Source organism: Liolophura sinensis, chromosome 10 (genome assembly GCF_032854445.1).
Source record: "Liolophura sinensis isolate JHLJ2023 chromosome 10, CUHK_Ljap_v2, whole genome shotgun sequence".
Taxonomy (NCBI): Eukaryota; Metazoa; Mollusca; class Polyplacophora; order Chitonida; family Chitonidae; genus Liolophura; species Liolophura sinensis.
In genome coordinates this window covers 33,800,650-33,821,082 of record NC_088304.1, presented here as the reverse complement: position 1 = coordinate 33,821,082, position 20,433 = coordinate 33,800,650, and the positions used below count along the sequence as shown (strand labels likewise).

The following is a 20,433-nucleotide window of genomic DNA, read 5'->3' as shown; positions in this document are numbered from 1 at the left end:
CTTTACAGATTCTAGAGAAAAATAGATGGCATTTTGTACTAAAACAGTTTGCCGCCAAGTAATCTACAAATATGTGAAAATTTTACTTTTCCGCATGTTGAACGGACTTTGTGACAAATCCGTAAAGTATAGAAAAGAAATAAGACCCACTGATGAGCATTTCAAACTCCGTCAGGTCACATACACATAATATCCAAAATCAAATGTGGTTGGTCACGTGACATCCGGCAAACTGCGCGTTTCCAGTTTTCAAGATATAAATGTAGTTTTTGCCCACTTAATTTGTCTGAACGTGGCGTATCTGCGTATTAAATATATAAATATCCCAATGGAATTAACCGTTCTCGGGAACAAGGCATCTAAACGTTTATTTTATCGATGGCAATATGGTGGCAAGAATATATCACGCATATTTTTCACGTGGTCTCTTTTATATCTGTATTCAGCACTGATGTGAAAATTAACGGCGAGTGGATTCGAAACTTTCAGGTATCACATAAACTGGGTCTAGTACAAAAGTCCAGCATACAAATTACACGACTTTGTTCCTCTGCTTACAGCCAAAACAAAAGAGAGAAACAATACATTGCTACACGGTTGATTCATTCCTGGAGTGAAAATAGTTTCATGCAGTCTTGCACGAAGCCCTCATGTTAAGTAGACTGAGACTTTCGAACATTTTTGAAAACTACTGTTGCTATTTGCATGAAAACTACACGTCACAATTTAAAATTAATTCCAGATTCTTTCACTGTAAATGAATACACTAAAGTATAGAGTGCTATATGTATCAATACTGTGTACCAGTGGTACACTTTATATTGTCGCAAAAGTGCACATCCATAGCATGTTGTGTACCAGCCATTCACAATTTGCGTTATTTTGAATGTTACGAATACATATATTATGCATCACTTATTCATGTCATTGTGGAGTTTTCAATTTGTGTATTGTCGTACTTAGCGAGTGCCCCTGACAGCGTTTTGTATGACAAAGGGTTTAACTCGGTTTGATCCAGGTAAAGGAGAATAAACGTGTTATCAGAATTTTGATTAAAGGAAAGAAGAAATGAACACTAACTAGTGTAGCTGTTACGTTAGAGTAGTGGTTAGCCTGATAGCGCAGCACAATGACCCGAAGCCTCTCGCCAATGCCGTCACTGTGAGTTTAAGTCCAGCCCACGTTGGCTTCCTTTCTGGTTAATCGTACGTGGGAAGGTCTGCCAACAACCTTCAGACTTATATATTTATATAGGAAGTAGTTTTGATGAATATAAAAGTGGCCTTGATGACGATCATATTCTGTCGATATGGTGTCCATGTCTAGCTGTAAGCCAATCGTGAGAAAGTTTGTCAGTAACTTGTCAAATGTCGATGATTTACTCCGGCTTCTCTGATTTGATCCATTGATCCATCTGAGCCCTTTCGTCAAAAGAATATTTAGAATTGCGTTAAAAAAGTTAAATAGATTATGGCATCACGCGGACTCTCGTCGGAAATATATATAGATACTTTGGGCTATAACAAGACTTCGGTCAACTGGCAAACAAGTTGGAGACGAATGCAGAGGCATTTTCCAAACCACCAGATTAATGCAGTGTGTGAGTGTTGTACATTATGTAAAATTTCAACATTCTCATTACCCACTGTGTGATGTGTAAATTGTTTGTGTCGCGCTCAAATCTCCCTGTTGCTCATTCATCAAAAGGGATATTTGTGATAAAAATGCTAATTATGAGTATAAAATATTCATCACTTTTCCCTTGATGTACCGCATGTTTATATTATTCTGTGTGATTTATAACAAAACTCTGTGATATTTAACTTTATCTTGGAGAGAATAATGTGCAGTACAATCGATAACAAAAACATGCCTGCGATGTTTAACTCCGAAATTGTTTTCGCCACACAGATGATCATCCTGATTTTGTTATAGACGAACAACTCACCTGTATTTCAGCGGATGTGTAGACCAATGGCTATGCAATGTATGAATACTATAGGGAATTTTTCGCGGAGGAACTTTTTTTCAAGGAGGGAAATACCGATTAAAATACAAAGAACTAATATCACTGGAATATCCATAGATAACGACAAGATCACATATGCCATGACTTTCATGGGTAGTCACATTCACTTCTAATAGCTGATTGTAAGATGACTGAGAAGAGAGAAGAAAACATCATGTAAATGTCTGGTTTTGTCTACACCAGTCGTAGGCATGAATAAGACGTTAAAATCTTTAGAATATTCTCATTCCGAGTGAGCGCACTGTGACGTGTAATCTTTTGTCACTATCGACTCTATTAGCAATTGGTAATTAGCAAGCATTTAATGATGAAGAGAAGATGCTAATTTCTTCTGTCACATAGTACGCCTCATCCTGCTTTTCATGAAAGGAAAACTGCTCCAGATTCGCTATCATCTAGCCATATTCCTTAATAGATGAGATATCTATCATAAATCGCACATGAAAATTCCTCTAGGAGAACAACTTTTTTTCAATAAAAGACACAGACAAATGCTAAATGCTTTGAATTGTTCACCCACGACCCCTAGTCACCGCCTTTAATCTTCGGATCGTATAAATTTCCCGGATACGTACATGGGAGCTCAGATCCTGGGGAACTTTTAGAAGACGGAGATTTGAACAGTTCGGTGTTTCAACCCCAGGTAAGGTTTTCTCACTTGTTATATGTTAGTACCGCGCATATAATCTTACTGGTTTATCCATCTTCATGTTTTAATTTTTTTTCTGTTTATAAACATTTCGGTTTCTCCTTATATACGTTCATAATTTTTTAACGCGAACTATTCCTCAACTGTGTAATACATGTTGCAGAAAAAAATGCTGACAAACAGTGTAATGTAAAAACCATTAAATAAAAATAGGGATGTTTTCTTTCTTTTAGTCCACGATGAAGCTGACTAAGGGATTTCTTCCTCTGCTTATCTACACTGTTATGTTTCTCCACCAATCCACTGTACTAGCAAACACAACCCCAACAACTACTACTGGCTCCTGCCCTAGTATAGGTAAGAAAATAGTTCTGTCAAATTTTAACCGGTTTTAGTTTTATTCATCTAAGAAGTTACACTGTGCTGGCACCTAAGAGGCCGAATCTATATCGTTTTCTTTTAGATGATAGCTATAGATTAAAAAAGTTTAGAATTTGCTTTTGGTTCCCAGTTAATCATAAAGAGATTCAGACGAGGCTATGCACTGCAGATAGAGCCCCCTAACTGTCTTGCTAGAAGGATTTAGGTTATCCCAGCTCAATCATATGGCAGATAGAGCCCCCCTAACTGTCTTGTTAGACGGATTTAGGTTATCCCAGCTCTATCATATGGCAGATAGAGCCTCCCTAACTGTCTTGCTAGAAGGATTTAGGTTATCCCAGCTCTATCATATGGCAGATAGAGCCCCCCTAACTGTCTTGCTAGAAGGATTTAGGTTATCCCAGCTCTATCATATGGCAGATAGAGCCTCCCTAACTGTCTTGCTAGAAGGATTTAGGTTATCCCAGCTCTATCATATGGCAGATAGAGCCTCCCTAACTGTCTTGCTAGAAGGATTTAGGTTATCCCAGCTCTATCATATGGCAGATAGAGCCCCCCTAACTGTCTTGTTAGACGGATTTAGGTTATCCCAGCTCAATCATATGGCAGATAGAGCCCCCCTAACTGTCTTGTTAGAAGGATTTAGGTTAACCCAGCTCTATCATATGGCAGATAGAGCCCCCCTAACTGTCTTGTTAGAAGGATTTAGGTTATCCCAGCTCTATCATATGGCAGATAGAGCCCCCCTAACTGTCTTGCTGGAAGGATTTAGGTTATCCCAGCTCAATCATATACAGATCTACATTAGATTGTACATTAGGCAGATAGAACCTACGCCACTCTCTTGCTAAATGATTTGTCTTGTTCCAGTTTATATACAGACCCACACGAGGTTATTTACTGCAGACAGAACCTACCTCACTGCCCTGCTAGAATGATTTGGGTTGTTCCAGCTTTATTATATACAGACCCACACGAGGTTATTTACTGCAGAAAGATCCGACCTCACTTTTTTGCGAGAAATAATTGGAGTTAAACTTCGCATCCGTAGTACAAGTATTTCATCCATACCGTGGTGACTTTTTGCTGAATGTAAATTAAATTTGGAAACTGTTCGATGATTCATATTCTGGGTTTTTTCATGATAATATTCAAAACACACCAACACAATGCTGGCGTTTTACATGGCAACCACGTAAATCTTGTAGGAATGAATTTCAAAATTTACATTCAAAGCTCTCAGGCAGTTTCCAAACATCTAACCGATTAAATCACGACTATAACTTGTGCCCCTATATCGTTACATTCATCCGATGTCTCGGTGGTATTGATAAACTGTTCATCTAATCAAAGATATTTCATATTAATAGTCATTACTTATCTTCACAGCATCTCTCACGCTTGTCATTTGTCTCCGGATGTGGCTTAATGAGACTATTTGTCAGTATCGGCCAATCACAGGAAGTTGCTGCATCTCGGACATTTTACATGTTTAACTCTATCCGCCTAGTGATCCGTGACACAATGGCGCGTTATGAAATGTACAAAGATGAGTACTGTTCTTGTATAGCACGTCGCCCTCATAGTCATTAGTAGCTGTTGTCTTGCTGGTCTCTTTTTTGGTTAGTAAACCATCGCAGTGACAGAAGTGTGAGAGCTGGCAAATCGTCACACCTAATCGGTGAAATACGGCCTCGTGTCAGTTTACCTAAGTCAGGGTTTTATTTGAAGTGTTTATCTACATGCCTAAACCTGGAATAACGTAAAGACCAATTAGGTTAACATATTGAGGTGATTATTAGACGTCACTAGTCTAGACTTACTTAATATGCTATGTTGTCATTATTATTTTTTTTTTTATTTGATTGGTGTTTTACGCCGTATTTCACTTATACGACGGCGGCCAGCATTATGGTGGGTGGAAACCGGGCACACCCCGGGGGAAACCCACGACTATCCGCAGGCTGCTGGCAGACCTTCTCACTTACGGCCGGAGAGGAAGCCAGCATGAGCTGGACTTGAACTCACAGCGACCGCATTGGTGAGAGGCTCCTGGGTCATTACGCTGCGCTAGCGCGCTAACCGACTGAGCCACGGAGGCCCCTATGTTGTCATTAGATTTAATATATAATTACATTTGCTAAAACTGAAATTAATGTTCTCCTAATGATACATTTTAGAAGCTGAATCTGTCATTCGCATAACGCTCGTGTACATGTACATCCATTCCATGTCCGCACACATTCTTTTGCGTCAGTGGAGTACCTCTTCTGGCTCAGTAAAGTAGCTTTTCTCGCGTAATGGCAACTTGGCTCCAAAACTGCACTGAACGTATGTTCTGTTACTATGTTTGATTAAGATATTATATGTTTTCACAACACGTCATGGCATGGGCAAGAATGGACGATAGACTATACACAGCCTATGCCCGAATTATGTTTAAACCAAATGTTAAATAAAATGTTAAATATTTCTTAATTTATATATACCTGGAAGTAGACACATGGGATAAGGCTAGCAACATGTTAAAATACGAGTGATCATTTTTAAGGATGTCAGGAAACATGTAGATATATATGAAATGCTGAAATTTCCTGTACAAAACATGAAATTCAAAGTTTTTATTTAGTTTCCGTGCCTCTAAATGTCCTAATCTCTGATACTGTCAGATCTAATTGTCATTTAATAATGTTTTAATAATGTTCCAACAATTCTAGGATAAAAACATAAACAAAATGTTTTAGTACATGCCTTTGTGTTAAATTTTATCATATATCTATTATAAGGAAGTAATGACTGAAAAGTTAAAAGAGATCTTTGCTCAAAGTAAACAAAATTAGCAAAGCAGGTAAATTGCTTAACTAAATGAAGAAAATACTCCCGCATTACCCTGAATTTGGCTATATCGGCCAGCTTGATATTTTTTGTTATACCAAAAATAGGCCAAAATTAGACTTTATTTCATTTATTTCCTTGTCTTTCTCAGACAGACTAAGGTACGAGGCCGCTAAGGACGTAGCCAACTTTTTCCAGACTCAAGCTGGCGCCATACAGGCATACATACAGCAAGCCGTTCAGATGAAACGGAATGCCAAGCGAGTTCTGACTCAATGCTATGCCGAGATCGAGTCGGCAAAGAGTTTAAAGGCGGCCCGTATTTCCGAGGCGGCTCGAATGGCCAAAGAGCTTCAGCGTTTAGAGGGCGAGAAGGCGGCGGCCGAAGCTGCTCATCAACAGGCGCTTCATGAGTTCAACCAGGCCAAACCTCCACACGTGGCCTCCGCCGCTGACGCGGCCCGAGCCAGACAGCAGGCGGAAGCTGCCCTCAAGCGCGCCAACGAATTGTCGCGAGAGGCTGCGGCACTGTGGGCCGAGGCCAATGCTGCTCAGCAATCCACCAAGTGGGTACCGGCTACGAACGTAAAGCCAAACTCACCGGGCAACCACCGTAAGTACGACAACATCACTCTCAAAGTGGCCCATCTTTGTTAGTCACTCTTATCAGTCGGATCGCAGGCGCTGCTTTACTCCGAGCTGTCCGATTTACTTTAAGGAACAAACCTGATGGCAGTCATATCGGTGAAAGCTTCTTTAAAACAGAACGCTAGCCTTGGGACTTAAAATACCATTTTGGCCGTTTCTACCCCGGTTTTACCATAGAGATAGGCCAAGTAATTGTCATGACACCATGAATTGTTCCTGGTATCTCGAGTAGCGTTTTTCAAATGAGGCCTCCTCGTAATATGACCGAATTATAGTTGAAAGATACAATAAGTCCGATAAACACAAAAAAGCATGCATTTTTGTAGATAACGTAAGAATTATATCCATTCAGATACAGATTCTAACGTTAATTATTAAGTGGCCACAAAGAGGCAAATAGCCATGACTTGAGATAAATGTGGATCTACACATATCCATTTATTGTGATGCAGCAATGCTATAACGTTCGTACCTCCTTAACAGTACAAAACATATTTTGTTTAATAAATTAAAAAATTGAAGACTCGTATACCTGTTTTCTCCAAAATGTCAACCGACTAAGACTTGCCGTTATTGTGATCAAGACGATACATGTGTCAAATTTAAGGGATCAAAGGGATCAAAGTACTCACGTAAAAAAGTTATAATACCTCATGTCCTCATGTTCCCAACCTTACAAAACGAATAATAACTTTGCTTTTCTGCTTACAGATGGCAATCAGCAAACAGCCATTTCGTATGGCTCTCAGGCCACCGCACAGGGTACTGGAAACGTCCGCGTCCAAGCAAAGGTTGCTCCCGACGCTTCCAAGCTCACGGAACGCGCGAAGGCGGCAGAATACGCGGCGGCCGTGGCGCAATCCGAGGCTGAACACATGAACGAATTGGCTAGGGCGGCGGAAAAGGCTGCCCGTTCCACCTGGGACGCCATCACGCCGAACGCGCATTCGTACCACGAAGCGGATGCCCGTTACAATGCGATTGCCTTAGAGTACTCTCACAAGAAAGCCAGCTATGACGCAGCCGTGTTATCCGTAAACGACGCCACGAATTTGATATTTACCAAACAAGCTGACATAAAAGACGCCAAAGCCCGTATCAAGAAGGCAGAGGCCAAGATTGACGAGTACCAGACACAGCTCAACAACATTTTGGTGGTCGCCAACTACGCCGCCGGGGTGGCACAGTACATCAAAGAAGAGACGTACGCTAGCACCACGGCACTGACGGCACAAACGGCGGCCAGCACAGTGGCCAGCACAGTGGCCAGCACAACCACCGCGCCTCAGGTGACCACCAGTGGGACAGCCCCCGGAGGAGCTGCTCCTCTAAACACCAATGACTTTCTTCAGGAAATGCTACTTATGCAAGCTAGACAAGGTAGGTCCATGACGATCATTTAGTAATGCGTAAAGTGTAAAGTTAGCAAACACTGATGGAAGTTTTGCTCGTAATTTAGAGCAGCCTAAATAATTACCTTACACAAAAAATCAGACTGATCTGTGCACTTGTTACCGTTCAAAATTGGTGATAAAATTACTTGTATATTTATAACGCGGGTCGCATTATGAATTGTTTTCACATTAAAATCATTTTAGCGTTATATATTGTACATATACGAGTGTTTAATTTTTATCTGTTGTTGGTAAAAACAGAAAATCTTATTTGATTAACGAATGGGGATTTTTGCCAAAAATCTCGGGTTGGCCATTAATGTAGCCAGAATGTCTGAAAAAGTTCACGAAGTCTTTAATTTGCTCTCCATTGTAAGCTGTCTGCTAATCATATTTAGTTTCACCTACAAATTAGTTGAATGGATTAAGCTACTGTGATCATTAAAAACGCTTGATTTTTGTTTTCAGCAAATCGTGGCCGGCAATCCGTTCCAGGCATCGGGACAGGCAGAACGAGGAACAGTAAGTGTCGATAAGGTTTACATATAAAAACACTGAATGATGTATGCCGAGACTAAAGTAGTTTTATACATAGTTTTAATCTCTTGATGCCCACTTTATATTTACCGATTTACAAAATTTGCTTTCAGTAAACAACACTGCTGTCCGGCAAGTCCTCTCCAGGTTTCTGACTGGTCAATCACGGACCAGAACCGCCAATCGTAGTCCAGGATTAAATGCAGCGATCATACAGATGATAAGGGGAATGAGGCGGACCAATAGAACACAAAGAGGTGGAGGAAGCAGTTAAATCTTGTGAGTTACCTCCCTTTGTCTTTCACTCCACCCCTGTGTTTGAGGAGGAGAGAAAGGCGAGCACAAAGGGGAGGTGAAAACGGCCTGGTTGGCTGGCTGTATTCCGTTTTTCCATAAAGCTGGTGCCACATGATGAGCAAACAATACCAGTCATCAATAAAGTATATCTTTATTGTTTTAAAATATGAATGAGAATGTTTAAATCGATAATGACTGAAAAGGTCAATGAAAAAAACCCGATACTGCGGGCTGTGCTTAGTCGCAGATGCCGATATCAGATCATTCTTTTAGACAGTCCACTTTGTCAGTCGGAAAACTCACAGGATTCTTTCATGACAGTTGATCTGGCCATATGACTCAGTTTTCTGAGTTGAATTAGCTCATTTGTGTAACTCACATTTTTGAGTCAGTTGACCCAAACTTTTCTCTCAGTGTAGGTGTTCTCTCATTTATTGTATATAGGCCCATTGTGTATAATTGTCTACATGCGGACGGAGCAGTCTGGTGTAAGTTGCATTTTTGTGAAAAGCATATCTTTGAAAGCATTATAAATTTAAATATCGTAATTACAAGAAACATATTCATCAGAAAGAATTTATTTTAATGACACCAACGTGTATAATATATGTTGTGAAGATGGTTTGGAATAGAGTTCTAGCTTACAGGATCGATGCCATTACATCAGTACACGATAACTCACAGACGCGACAACGTTACAGTAAATCAAGGTAGTAACAGCAAATCGTTGCGCCAACATTGCATTATATCGCCACTGCATTATAGCAAGACACGATAAGGCTACATCGTATCGCGACAACGTTACAGCAAGACACGACAACGTTACATCGTATCGAGACAACATTACAGCAAGACACGACAAAGTTACATCGTAGCGCGGCAACATTGCAGCAAAGACACGATGACGTTACATCGTATCGCAACAACGTTACAAAACACGACAGCGTTACATCGTATCGAGACTACTTTACAGCAAGTCACGACAACGTTACATCATATCGAGGTAACGTTAGGGCAAGACACGACAACGTTTCATTAACTATCGACGACAGTGTGTAACAGAATATATAGAAACATATGCATGTGCATGTCTTACACTTTACATATTTGCAGTGGTGTCCCGATTGTGTAATATAAAGGCTGATGCTTTGCGCGAATGTGATAAATTTTGAATACATCACAGTAATTCATATCTGCTTTTTTTACAGATAAAGACCGTAAGAAAATAAATGATATATATTTATAATACCTTATACCGTGGGCATGGGAAGAAATAATCAGTGTTATCTGGTGCTTGTGGTACTTTTAATCATCCGATAATGTAATAAAACTGCGAAACTTTGGCAAGTATTTTTCTTTCTTTTTTTATTTTTTAATGATTAAGAGCAGACATTTTCCTCATACATTTAGTGGTTAAAAGCAGACCTATATATGGGATATATGTTATATTAAGAAAAACAACAGCGAGGCATCTTTAGTCTTATAATCTATTTCTTTTAGAGAGCCGCCTATTTTCTACTGTCTGTAAAATCAGTCATACTCCCTACCAAATTGCCTTTAGTCACTGACATAACAACATAAGCTCTACACATTGCTCTGTTTGAGGTTTACATTATTGCAAGGAAAAGAAAGTTTGAACACTTTTTCCAATCCATAATGTTCAAGTCCCTAGGCTCGGTTTCGACGGCAAGAGCCCATTGCCTTGAGTGACGTCAGAATTATTCAAAGACCAGTGGCATGCTGAATATTGGGTGGAGTTCAACATGTTTTGACGGAGGACGACACCAGTTACCTAAACTGCTATCGATTTTATTGAACCCTGTTTTTGACACTGCCATGTTTTAAATTGTTTACAAGTTTTATTATAATATGACCTTAATGAATGAATTTAATTTTATCTCTTGGAGTGTATGCTCTCACGACAGTTTGTTTTTAAAGCTGGATACTAGGAAATTTTATTATAAAAAGCAGTGTAGTCTATTCACTGAGAGTGAGGTGTGGGTTGTGTTACTGCGTGGAGTTTGTTCTATCCGCATGTTGGTTCACCTATTGTAAAACAAATTACTCTCTACGCCCATTCCTCCAGCATGCCACTTGTTTTTGAATAATTATGACGTTAACCGAGGCAATGGGTTATTAGCCTCGAAAATGAACTTATGCAGTTTAACAAAATAAACTTCATTTTCCTTGCAATAATGTGAACTTCAAACTTATCAGTGTGTAGGGCTTATGTTGTTCTAAATGACTGTCTGAAGGCAATTTTGGTACCGAGTATGACTGATTTAACAGCCAGCTGAATATAGACATTTCTAAAAGAAAAGCACTAAAGTCGCGTGAAATCAGTTAAATGCATGGAAGCTGTCATCCAAAGCGTATGTACGCTATGCTGGTTTCCTGTGACGATTATATTTATTTATTTATTTATTTGATTGGTGTTTTACGCCGTACTCCGGAATATGTCATTTATACGACGGCGGCGAGCTTTATGGTGGGAGGAAATCAGACGGAGCCCGGGCGGAAACCCACGACCATCAGCAGGTTGAGCTGGATGTGATCTCACAGCGACCGCATTGTTGGAACCTGGGATGGTTATATATTGACACTTGGTGAACAGCCTATCTTTGTACTTCTTCACACTTATGTCTACACCGGATAGACCAAAACAAAGCGTGCGTGTTTTACGCGTTGTTGGTGACAATGGAAAACATTCGTAATGCCGTTTTCGGGAGCCTGTATAGTTTCTTTGGAAATCTTTCTACCTCCGTCAGCTGACGATAAGCTAGCGTGTTACATGTGGAAAAGTTTGTCAATTAATTGTCAAAGATAGGAGGCTTACTCCAGGCGTTTTGGTTTCGTCCACCTACTAAACAAACCGCCGTTATATAAGGGAAATATATTTGAATCCAATTCTCAGTGTGTTTTAGACCTGAATGATGTCCATTACATAGCGTTAAACATCAACCAACTAAATAAATAAATCAACACATAAATAAATAAACAGTTGAAACCTGTGTCGCTCCATGTGTATGCATAGTTAAGGCACTTGACCAATGAGGTCGCGTGTTCAAATCCAACTCTCGCAGTTTAGATGGTAGCCTTACGTCAGGTTCTGTCCGTCCACAAAATCTGTCAGCCGTCACATAAGTGGAATATATAAAATAACCAAATATATAGATAAATAAATAAACAAATTAGTAAATGACACCAGTAATATGGAATCAACCGACAGTTAAAAAAAACTCTTAGAAGATAGTCGATAATCAAGATCGGGACTCATGCCTGAAAACGATTTTTGATTTAAAACATACAATATCGATATAATACGTAGTTTATAATCTCACATGAGTTTTGATTTCTTTGTCTTAGCACAGTACGTGTTAAGAACACGAAGTCGGGAGACCTGGTATCGAAGCCGGGTCGGATCATTTAAGAGGTTTAATATGGTGCGTGTTGCTGCGTCACTTGGCACGAAGAACTGAGAGGTTAGAGCAAGGAAACAGAACTGGTTGGTACGGTGTCAGTTCAATTTGACTGGATGCGGTGTCTTGTCTGGTATCTTCAGCATGATACTGCAGTGGCGGCAGCTCTTTGGTGGAATCGACTGGTTCTGCCACAAGAAGACACAGTTAAAAGATCGTGACGATTCGCAGATATCGTAGGTAGTCGTAGCATCGGTGTGACTGGACCTCAACATTGCATCTGTAACCGGCCACATGAGGTGCGGAATATTTCGCTTATATCATGGCTTTCAGTAATATGACGGGAGGAAACAGGGCTGTGTGATACTAGAATGTTTTCTCCTATTACACAACATTCCTTCATATTCAACGTAATATCCTGTCCCGGCCGTATGTGGGAAGGTCTGTCAGCAACCTGCGGATGGTCGTGGCTTCCCCCGGGCTGTGCCCGGTTTCCACCCACCATAATGCTGGCCGCCGTCGTATAAGTGAAATATTCTTGAGTACGGCGTAAAACACCAATCAAATAAATAAATAAATAATATCCTGCCAGGCCAGTAGAAGCTTTATGTTGAAGTAATAGAATATTTGCGTTGTATTCAGCAAAACAACCTGCTATAATAACAGAATACATTCTAGCATCACACAGACAACAGACATGCTGTTAAAATTAACCGATTATTTTTTTGTGTACAGACGGAGTGAGAGCGATGGAATCATTTATACAACGGCAATCAGACTTATAGGTTGAGGAAAGCAGAGAGGGCCAGGTGGAACCATCTCACCTCGCCGGATACCTGACAAAACCTCCTGACGAAAAGCCGAATCTCCACCAGCTGGGTTTGAACCTATGATACTCTGCATTCAATTCGGGTTTATCCATCTGCGTCAGAACTCATCCTATCACTTGGCCAGAGAAGGTTTTTTTAAGATTTGAAAAAAAAGAGTCACTTTTGAAATAAAAATTTCGTTTTTTGCACTTTTGTGAAAACAAATTGAAATATGTGCAAGCATGAAAACAAAGGCCCCTATTGAAATACAGCTTGACTGGGTTTTTCTTGCACTTGTGAAAAAACAAATTGCCCGGTTAAGAAAGACGTGCATTTTTTTTATTTTAAAACTGGTACATTTCTATACCACAGGTAGTCAGCATAATTATTTCAAAACCGATTTTTTATGTAGCTGATTGTAGAGAAAGATATGTGTCAAGCTGTAATTGTAAAATCTGATATGTAGGTAAGATGCGCCAGTATCACAAGTTTGCATCTGTGTGGGCCTATAGCTCAGGGCACAATCACATATTCGTATACAAGTGCATATTATGCCTTATCGAGCACGAGATTATTACGAATGAAAAAAAAATAAAGGCCAGAAAGGTGTGAGCCCAGACATTGTACTATCCTGTTCAAATGTTGGCTACATTGTATGTTAGAGGCGCCGCGGGGGGTAAGGGACGTATCAACAATGCTTTGGCCATCCCACGTGCTATTTGTGGTATATCATACCGCACTGTTGTGTGATAAGCGCGAGCATTATATGTGACGTTTCCAGCCACTTGAAAACACACCCACCAGTTGTTCCACACTTCTCCCCAAACCTTGGGAAGAAACGTTACCCGTGTTTATTTGTTCTTATCAGATAAAGAACTGATGACCGCGTGCCTCTTACTTTACGCATGAATTACATTTGTGCTGTTTGTTTGTTGTCTTCATTTGTTTCCTGAATGCGAACAAAAAAGGCCATAACATTATGGCTTTAGGGTGTTCGTATGCTTGCGGTTTGAGTTTTAATGCAATGCCTACCGGCAGTTGGATTTGTATACGCTGCTTCGCCCATGAACCCATCATCAATGACTGATGACCTACGCGTAAATACATACGTACATACATAAGTAAAATCCGCCACTAAATACCTCATTCGTGTGAACTGAGTTAACGCCTTCCATTTTAACAATCGTAATACGGTTTGTCGAAGATGCTATCTCTTATCGTTTACCTCTCGTGGACACCCAATTAACACTAATTTTTTACTTTGTATTTTTTATTATTATTTTTTTTCGTCTAATATATATTAGTTTGTTTGTGGAAATTGCAGAGTAATCCTTCAGATTCCGAGAGACCGTTGATTTCGGGTTACGGACCTCAAGGTTTGTACGTATGATTCACTCTTAACTAAACTTAAACTAAACTCACATATTTAAGCAGATCAAGAAGCTATTTGTATACCTTACTATACAAACAGTGCTGTGTAATTTACAACAATGCACGTTACTGGGTTGTTTAAATTAGTAGCTGTTGATGTAAGTATTTTTGTTGAATTATGGGTAAATATAAAGACGCTTGATTTATTTATTTCACTCTTGTCTTACCCCGTGCTCAAGAATATTAACCTTATATGACGGTTGCCAGAATCGAAACAGGACAATATGTACAATGTGAAATCTGAGTGAATTCATGTATCTTAGATTTATATCTTTAAATATTAAAATAAAACATTGGCATACTTGTATCACTATTAGATTTGAAAATTAACAAAATAGACAAAGTTTTATAAACTACTTTAATGGCCTTAATCCCATTACACCTAAGTGTGCGACACCACTTTTACGAAACTTCTTCATGCATTTTCGCCTGTCATTTTTCTTAAATGGCTTTGTATGTACATGAGTCACTGACTATAAATTATCATCTGTTTGGCAAAAGTGCAATCATATATCGTTGCGAACAGTGTCTTGGATGTGATACATGTACCATAGTCAGTTGAGGAACGTATAGACACATAAGTATGTAGATTCATTCAGCTGTATTTATTTATTTATTTATTTATTTATTTGATTGGTGTTTTACGCCGTGCCCAAGAATATTTCACTTATACGAATGAATATGAGCATTATGGTGGGAGGAAACCGGGCAGAGGTCATCATTCTAATCTCTACTGAATCTTTTCAATTTCCGACTGCAGACTATTGGTATGGTCCCTAATTAATGTCCTTTGCCACGCCGGTCGCACGTGGGAACGTCTGCCTTCGGATGGTCAAGAATTTTCCCAGGGCTCTGCCCGGTTTTCTCCCATCATAATGCTGGCTTCCTCTCAGGTCGCACGTGGGAAAGTCTGTTAGCAACCTACAGATAGTCGTGGATTTAATTTGGAGCCTGTCTGTATTCCACTCAGAATGTGTAATTCTGCCCGCTGCCGTCGAAGCGAAATATTCTTGGGTACGACGTAAAGCACCAATAAAGTGACATCTAGAAAGAATTTGTGTACGGCTGGTACAAATATCACTTACTGATGTGTTAATAATGCTTAATTAAAATTGACACTAATATATCAGCAAACAGATCTTTAACCGTCAGCCACCCGAGGTAACGCCTTTCACCTAATTAAATTATCTATAATGTAAGAGGATAAAAATATTTTCTCGATAAAAATATTTCTCTAATGTTGACATTGACATTGTAATTGCCAAAGTAGATCTTATCAGGACATTATAAACCCAGTTAAGGGGTTCAGACGGAAATATTTACGAATCGTAAACTAATTAAAACACTGAACTGATTAAAATGCATGGTATCTTTGTAAAAGCGCTGTTACCGAGTTACCGAATTTCATATTTACGTCAACACAGTCAGCGTGACTACCCGATGAGAACAAAACAATCTTTGAGGTTCAACATGGCGTGCTTTTTCGATGGTATTTAACAAATAGTTTTAAATATTTTTTTACGCCAAAGAATGTTTTAAAATATTTATTTATCTGATTGATGTTTTACGACGTACTCTAGAATATTCCGTCCAAGAATAGGGGGCCTCTGGCATGAGGAAACCGGGCAGAGCCCGGGGGAAACCCTCGACCATCCACCGTCTTTAAATAAAACATACATATTTTGTGGAGTATAAAAGGCACGCACCAGCAGAAAAAAATTGAAATGGAACCCTCGTTTTGCTAAATATGGGTTGGGGGTAGTGGTACAGCTGTTCTTTTTATTTATTTATTTATTTATTTATTTATTTATTTATTTATTTATTTATTTATTTATTTATTCGATTGGTGTTTTACGGCGTAGGGGCCTACTCAAGAATATTTCACTTATCGTCTGCGATCGTGACGCCTTAGTGAACTGGGTTTTGGTACGGCGTCAAAGAACTAAAGAATGGCATAAATAAACAAAATGACATGATTTAGTTTCAGGCCATGGCGTTGCGTGCTGTTGTTGCAGTTCTGTGTGTTTGTTTGTCGGCAGTAGATGGCACTGCAGTCCAACGGCTGCCATCGACCCCCAATCATTATCATGCGACCACAGGTGAGCTCTTCAATTGGTGTACGAGGTATTTCCATAAAGAACAGGGTGCTTATTTTGAAGTCAAAACTTAAAATCGTGATATAATATACACTACCTTTTTATGGTCTAAGGGGTTGAGATTTGGTTAGGCTACATTTGTCTTAATGGGTAACCATTAAGACGTCTAACCTTAAGATTAGTCGTTATTAAGTGTTCCTAATTTTAACTCACATGGTCTAAAATAAGCTAGCGTTTAACTCACATTTCAAGTTTTGGCTTAAGTCAAGGAGATTTGGTACGGTAATTTATTCGTTGTAAGGTATGCTGCTATATCGATCTTAATTTGTTAATCGATCTTAATTTGTTAATGTTTCATCAACATGAAACAGTTTAAAACAAGGTAGATCCACACAGAAGAGTTGCTGTATTCAGTATTATTACTTCTGATGGTTGCATTACAAAATGGTGAAATACTGCGTACAAAATGAATTAATTCTTTGGATTAACACCATTTGGATTATACGAGAAGAAGCATATATGTCAAAAGATCTGTTGTGTTGAATGTCACATACATATCATTTTGAAAAGGAAATTACAGGATCAATATCGATAGCTTAAACCTAGAAGTTGATATCCATAAGTACTGTTCCTGATATTATGCGACAAAAAAGCCCATCCTATCAAATAATAAGAAAGATTATTTAAAGCGCAAAAAGTGTAACCGGATAGTTTTGTAGAACCATCCAGTAACTGGGCCACACAATAAACCTTTCTGAATTGTGTACATGTATTTCCTCTTCTTGCCGTATCGTGTCCGCTCTAAAAATAAATGACTTTCTTTTTTGTTTTTTTTCTTTTTGTCTAGTTGCTCAAAGGAAATACGCTCAGCGTGTTGTACAAGACATTCTGGGGAAAAAAATCGACGAAGCTCTGCGGATCGCCAACGAGGCCGACGCCAAGTTGCAAGCTGCTCGCCAAGCTGTCGCTGCTGCCAAACACTCTGCGCATGCGTCTCACCAGGACGTGGAATCAAAGTACTCTGTGGTCGCCCATTTACGAAAAGAAGTACAACGTCTAACCAAAGAGAAGGAAGCAGCTGAGTACGCAAAACACGCCTCCAAGAAAGCAGCCGATTATGCCGAGCACCAAGAGAAAGCAGCTGCAGAAGAACTTGAGAAAGCCAAACAACAAGTTGACACTATGCGTATTCTGGTTGCATCACGTGAGGAGGAAGCCAGGCGCGCGAGACTGGCTGCAAATACCGCTCGACAAGAATCGACTGACTGTACGTATGGAACTCGGGGCGAAGGGCCCTTGGTTCGATTCCTAGTCGGGATTAGAACAAAATTTTTAAACTTTGTATTGCGCTTGACAAAGTTGGTACTTTCTCAGTTAGACTTTATTATATAAAGTTTCACCAAATGACGCAGGTGGTTTAAGTCACAAAACAGGAAGGATTTGTTTCAGTGGGCAGTATGGTAAGGTATTAGTCGTGGAAAAATGTAGACTCATGATTGCGCTAACGTGGTAAATGAGAATGTTGCGTTTATTGACACAAAATGGAGATTATTTAAATAACGAAACTGTGGTACAAGTACAGTAATATATGTAAATCGAGAAAAAATGTAAACTCAGTATTCAGCTAAACTGATTAACAATAATGCTGCACTTTTGGGCATAAATGGAGTTTGTTTCGCCTGAACAGCACAAACAGTTTAAAACGTAGAGCACATGTAAAGCAAAAATATTTTCACAAATGTTTTTTTTTCCTCTTCAGTCATCCCAGCTGGCTTACCACAGACAGAGATCGTTATTGTGAATTCAAACGCTCACAGGCTCGAACAGGAGGCGGCCTACGCCGAGAACCTGGCACGGCAGGCCAAACAGGAAGCTCATCACTACGAGCAGATGATGGCCAAGGCTCATAGCCACTCCACAAAGGTATGGATTGACAGCTCCAAAGTGTTCGAGGAGCACCGTGTTAAGGTGGCAGTGTACGAGTCAAAGTGCGAGGCTCTCGCCAACACTAAGGCCGCTTACGCCAAAGCTAACATGGAACTGCTGGCCGCCAAGGCTCACTGGACCCCTAAAAACGACGCCCTGCACAAGGCTGAGGCGTATCTGGAGTCCGCCCTGGAGAAAGCTGGGGAGTACTGGGCCGTGTACAAAGCCTTGGTTCAGTTGACCGAGTGCCCGACACGCATACCGGGTAAGAGGTGTAAAATTTATGTACGAGGAAAGCAAGCTTTGGAGCAAGATTTGCATATCATCCAATAACATCTACTATTTTAAAGAAATTCAGTCTGTCAGCAACCTTCGGATGATCGTGGGTTTCCCTCGGGTTCTGCCCGCTTTCCTCCCACAATATAAGTGAAATATTCCTGAGCACGGCGTAAAACACCGATCAAATGAATAGATAAATAAATAAGGAAAGAAAGATAATTCATCTTAAGAAGCGGAATTTCGCATAAGTTAAACTAAATTCCTGATAAGAGGATTTGGAATTATCAGATTTATATCATTGAACGTATGTACTCGTCAACTTGGTCTACGTTTAATGGATTATATTCTACTTAAGAAATAGCCAACAATAAGAACTGTACAATTTTCTTATTTCTCCTTTTGCACGTATGTACTGATGACCATTCTTTGCTTCAGCTGTCATTAGATTGCCAGCACCCGCACCCGCACCCCGACCGATACCGGCACCGCCACAAAGGGGTGGCGGGTCTTCTTCTGAGGAGAATAACGGTCGCCGACAGGTAGCCAGAGGTGCTACAAACGGCGGCGGATCATCGTCATCGGAGGAAACTAACAGAGCAGGCGTAGGACGCCATGCGGCGAGAGCGGCAAACGGCGGCGGATCATCGTCATCGGAGGAAAATAACGGGGCGGCTGTAGTGCGTCAGGCGGCCAGGGGAGCAACTCGTAGGGGATCGTCCGAGGAGCGCAGTGCCAGACCAATACAGACAGTCCAGAGGCCTCCTATCATCCGGCCTCAGCATCAAGACCGCCGTTACCCCTATCAGCAGCCCGCCTGGTCCGCCGGGCGGAAGTGGTCCGCCCAGCGAGCTTACCCTAAATATCCCCAGGTGGGCATGACTAGCGGCAGGCAGCAGTCAAACCGAGTGGAAAGAGTTAACCGAGATTCCAGCGAGGGAGACTGAGTGGCAGTGTGTAAACAGGAATGTTAACAAGTAATAACAAGATTCACGCCTGAAGGTGTATTGGAGTGGATAGACATATAATAAATCTTTGGGTCGTTGATCAAAGAACATTGTTCAGCTTGATGTGGTTTGTCCAGTCTGGCAAAATACTCCAGTATACCATACAACATAGCATCAAACTGTTGTATAGTTTATTACAAGAAGATGAATCTTCAGTCTTCAATTTGACATGCAGAATGCTGCATAGAAATGTCCAGAAAATGTTACGCATGGAAGACGGATGCGGCCACTCGCATTCTGGAGCCGCATCTTTCAATATACACAGATTGGGACCTCGAGAGTCGAGATTAACAAAAAGCTAAAAAAAGGTTTTGCCTAATCTCGTTCCGCGGGTTTTATGACGCGCGAGTCGAGAACTCGAGAATGTGAGATTAGTGAAACCACGAGATATGACTGTTAATCTCGCTCAGATTGTTGAAAACCCAGCGAGAATAGCTTAAAAAACCGCGCGGTTTTCGCTAATCTCTCATTCTCGAGTTTTCGACTCGCGCGTATCGCCACAAAACCCGCGGGTCGAGAACACGAGAGACTAGATTAGCAAAAACCACGTGATTTTTTGTAATTATTCTTGCTCGATATTTAACGAACTGCTCGAGATTAGCAATAATATCGCATGGTTTCACCAGTCTCGCATTCTCGATTCGCGCGCCCTGTCATAAAACTCGTGGGACTAGATTAAGCAAAACCGAGCGAATTTTT

The 20,433-nt window shown here is 40.3% G+C and overlaps 1 protein-coding gene across 1 annotated transcript in view; it reads left to right on the top strand.

The window, feature by feature from the left end:
- The window catches only part of LOC135477139 (plectin-like), a 28,323-nt gene extending 8,649 nt beyond the window's left edge, over window positions 1–19,674 (top strand). Inside the window, exons 4-9 of the mRNA XM_064757294.1 lie at window positions 6,046–6,507; window positions 7,254–7,922; window positions 8,405–8,458; window positions 17,373–17,729; window positions 18,285–18,716; window positions 19,166–19,674. Coding sequence (XP_064613364.1) covers window positions 6,046–6,507; window positions 7,254–7,922; window positions 8,405–8,458; window positions 17,373–17,729; window positions 18,285–18,716; window positions 19,166–19,674 — 2,483 coding nt within the window. The remainder of the gene's footprint in view (window positions 1–6,045; window positions 6,508–7,253; window positions 7,923–8,404; window positions 8,459–17,372; window positions 17,730–18,284; window positions 18,717–19,165) is intronic.
- Window positions 19,675–20,433: the final 759 nt, after the last annotated feature.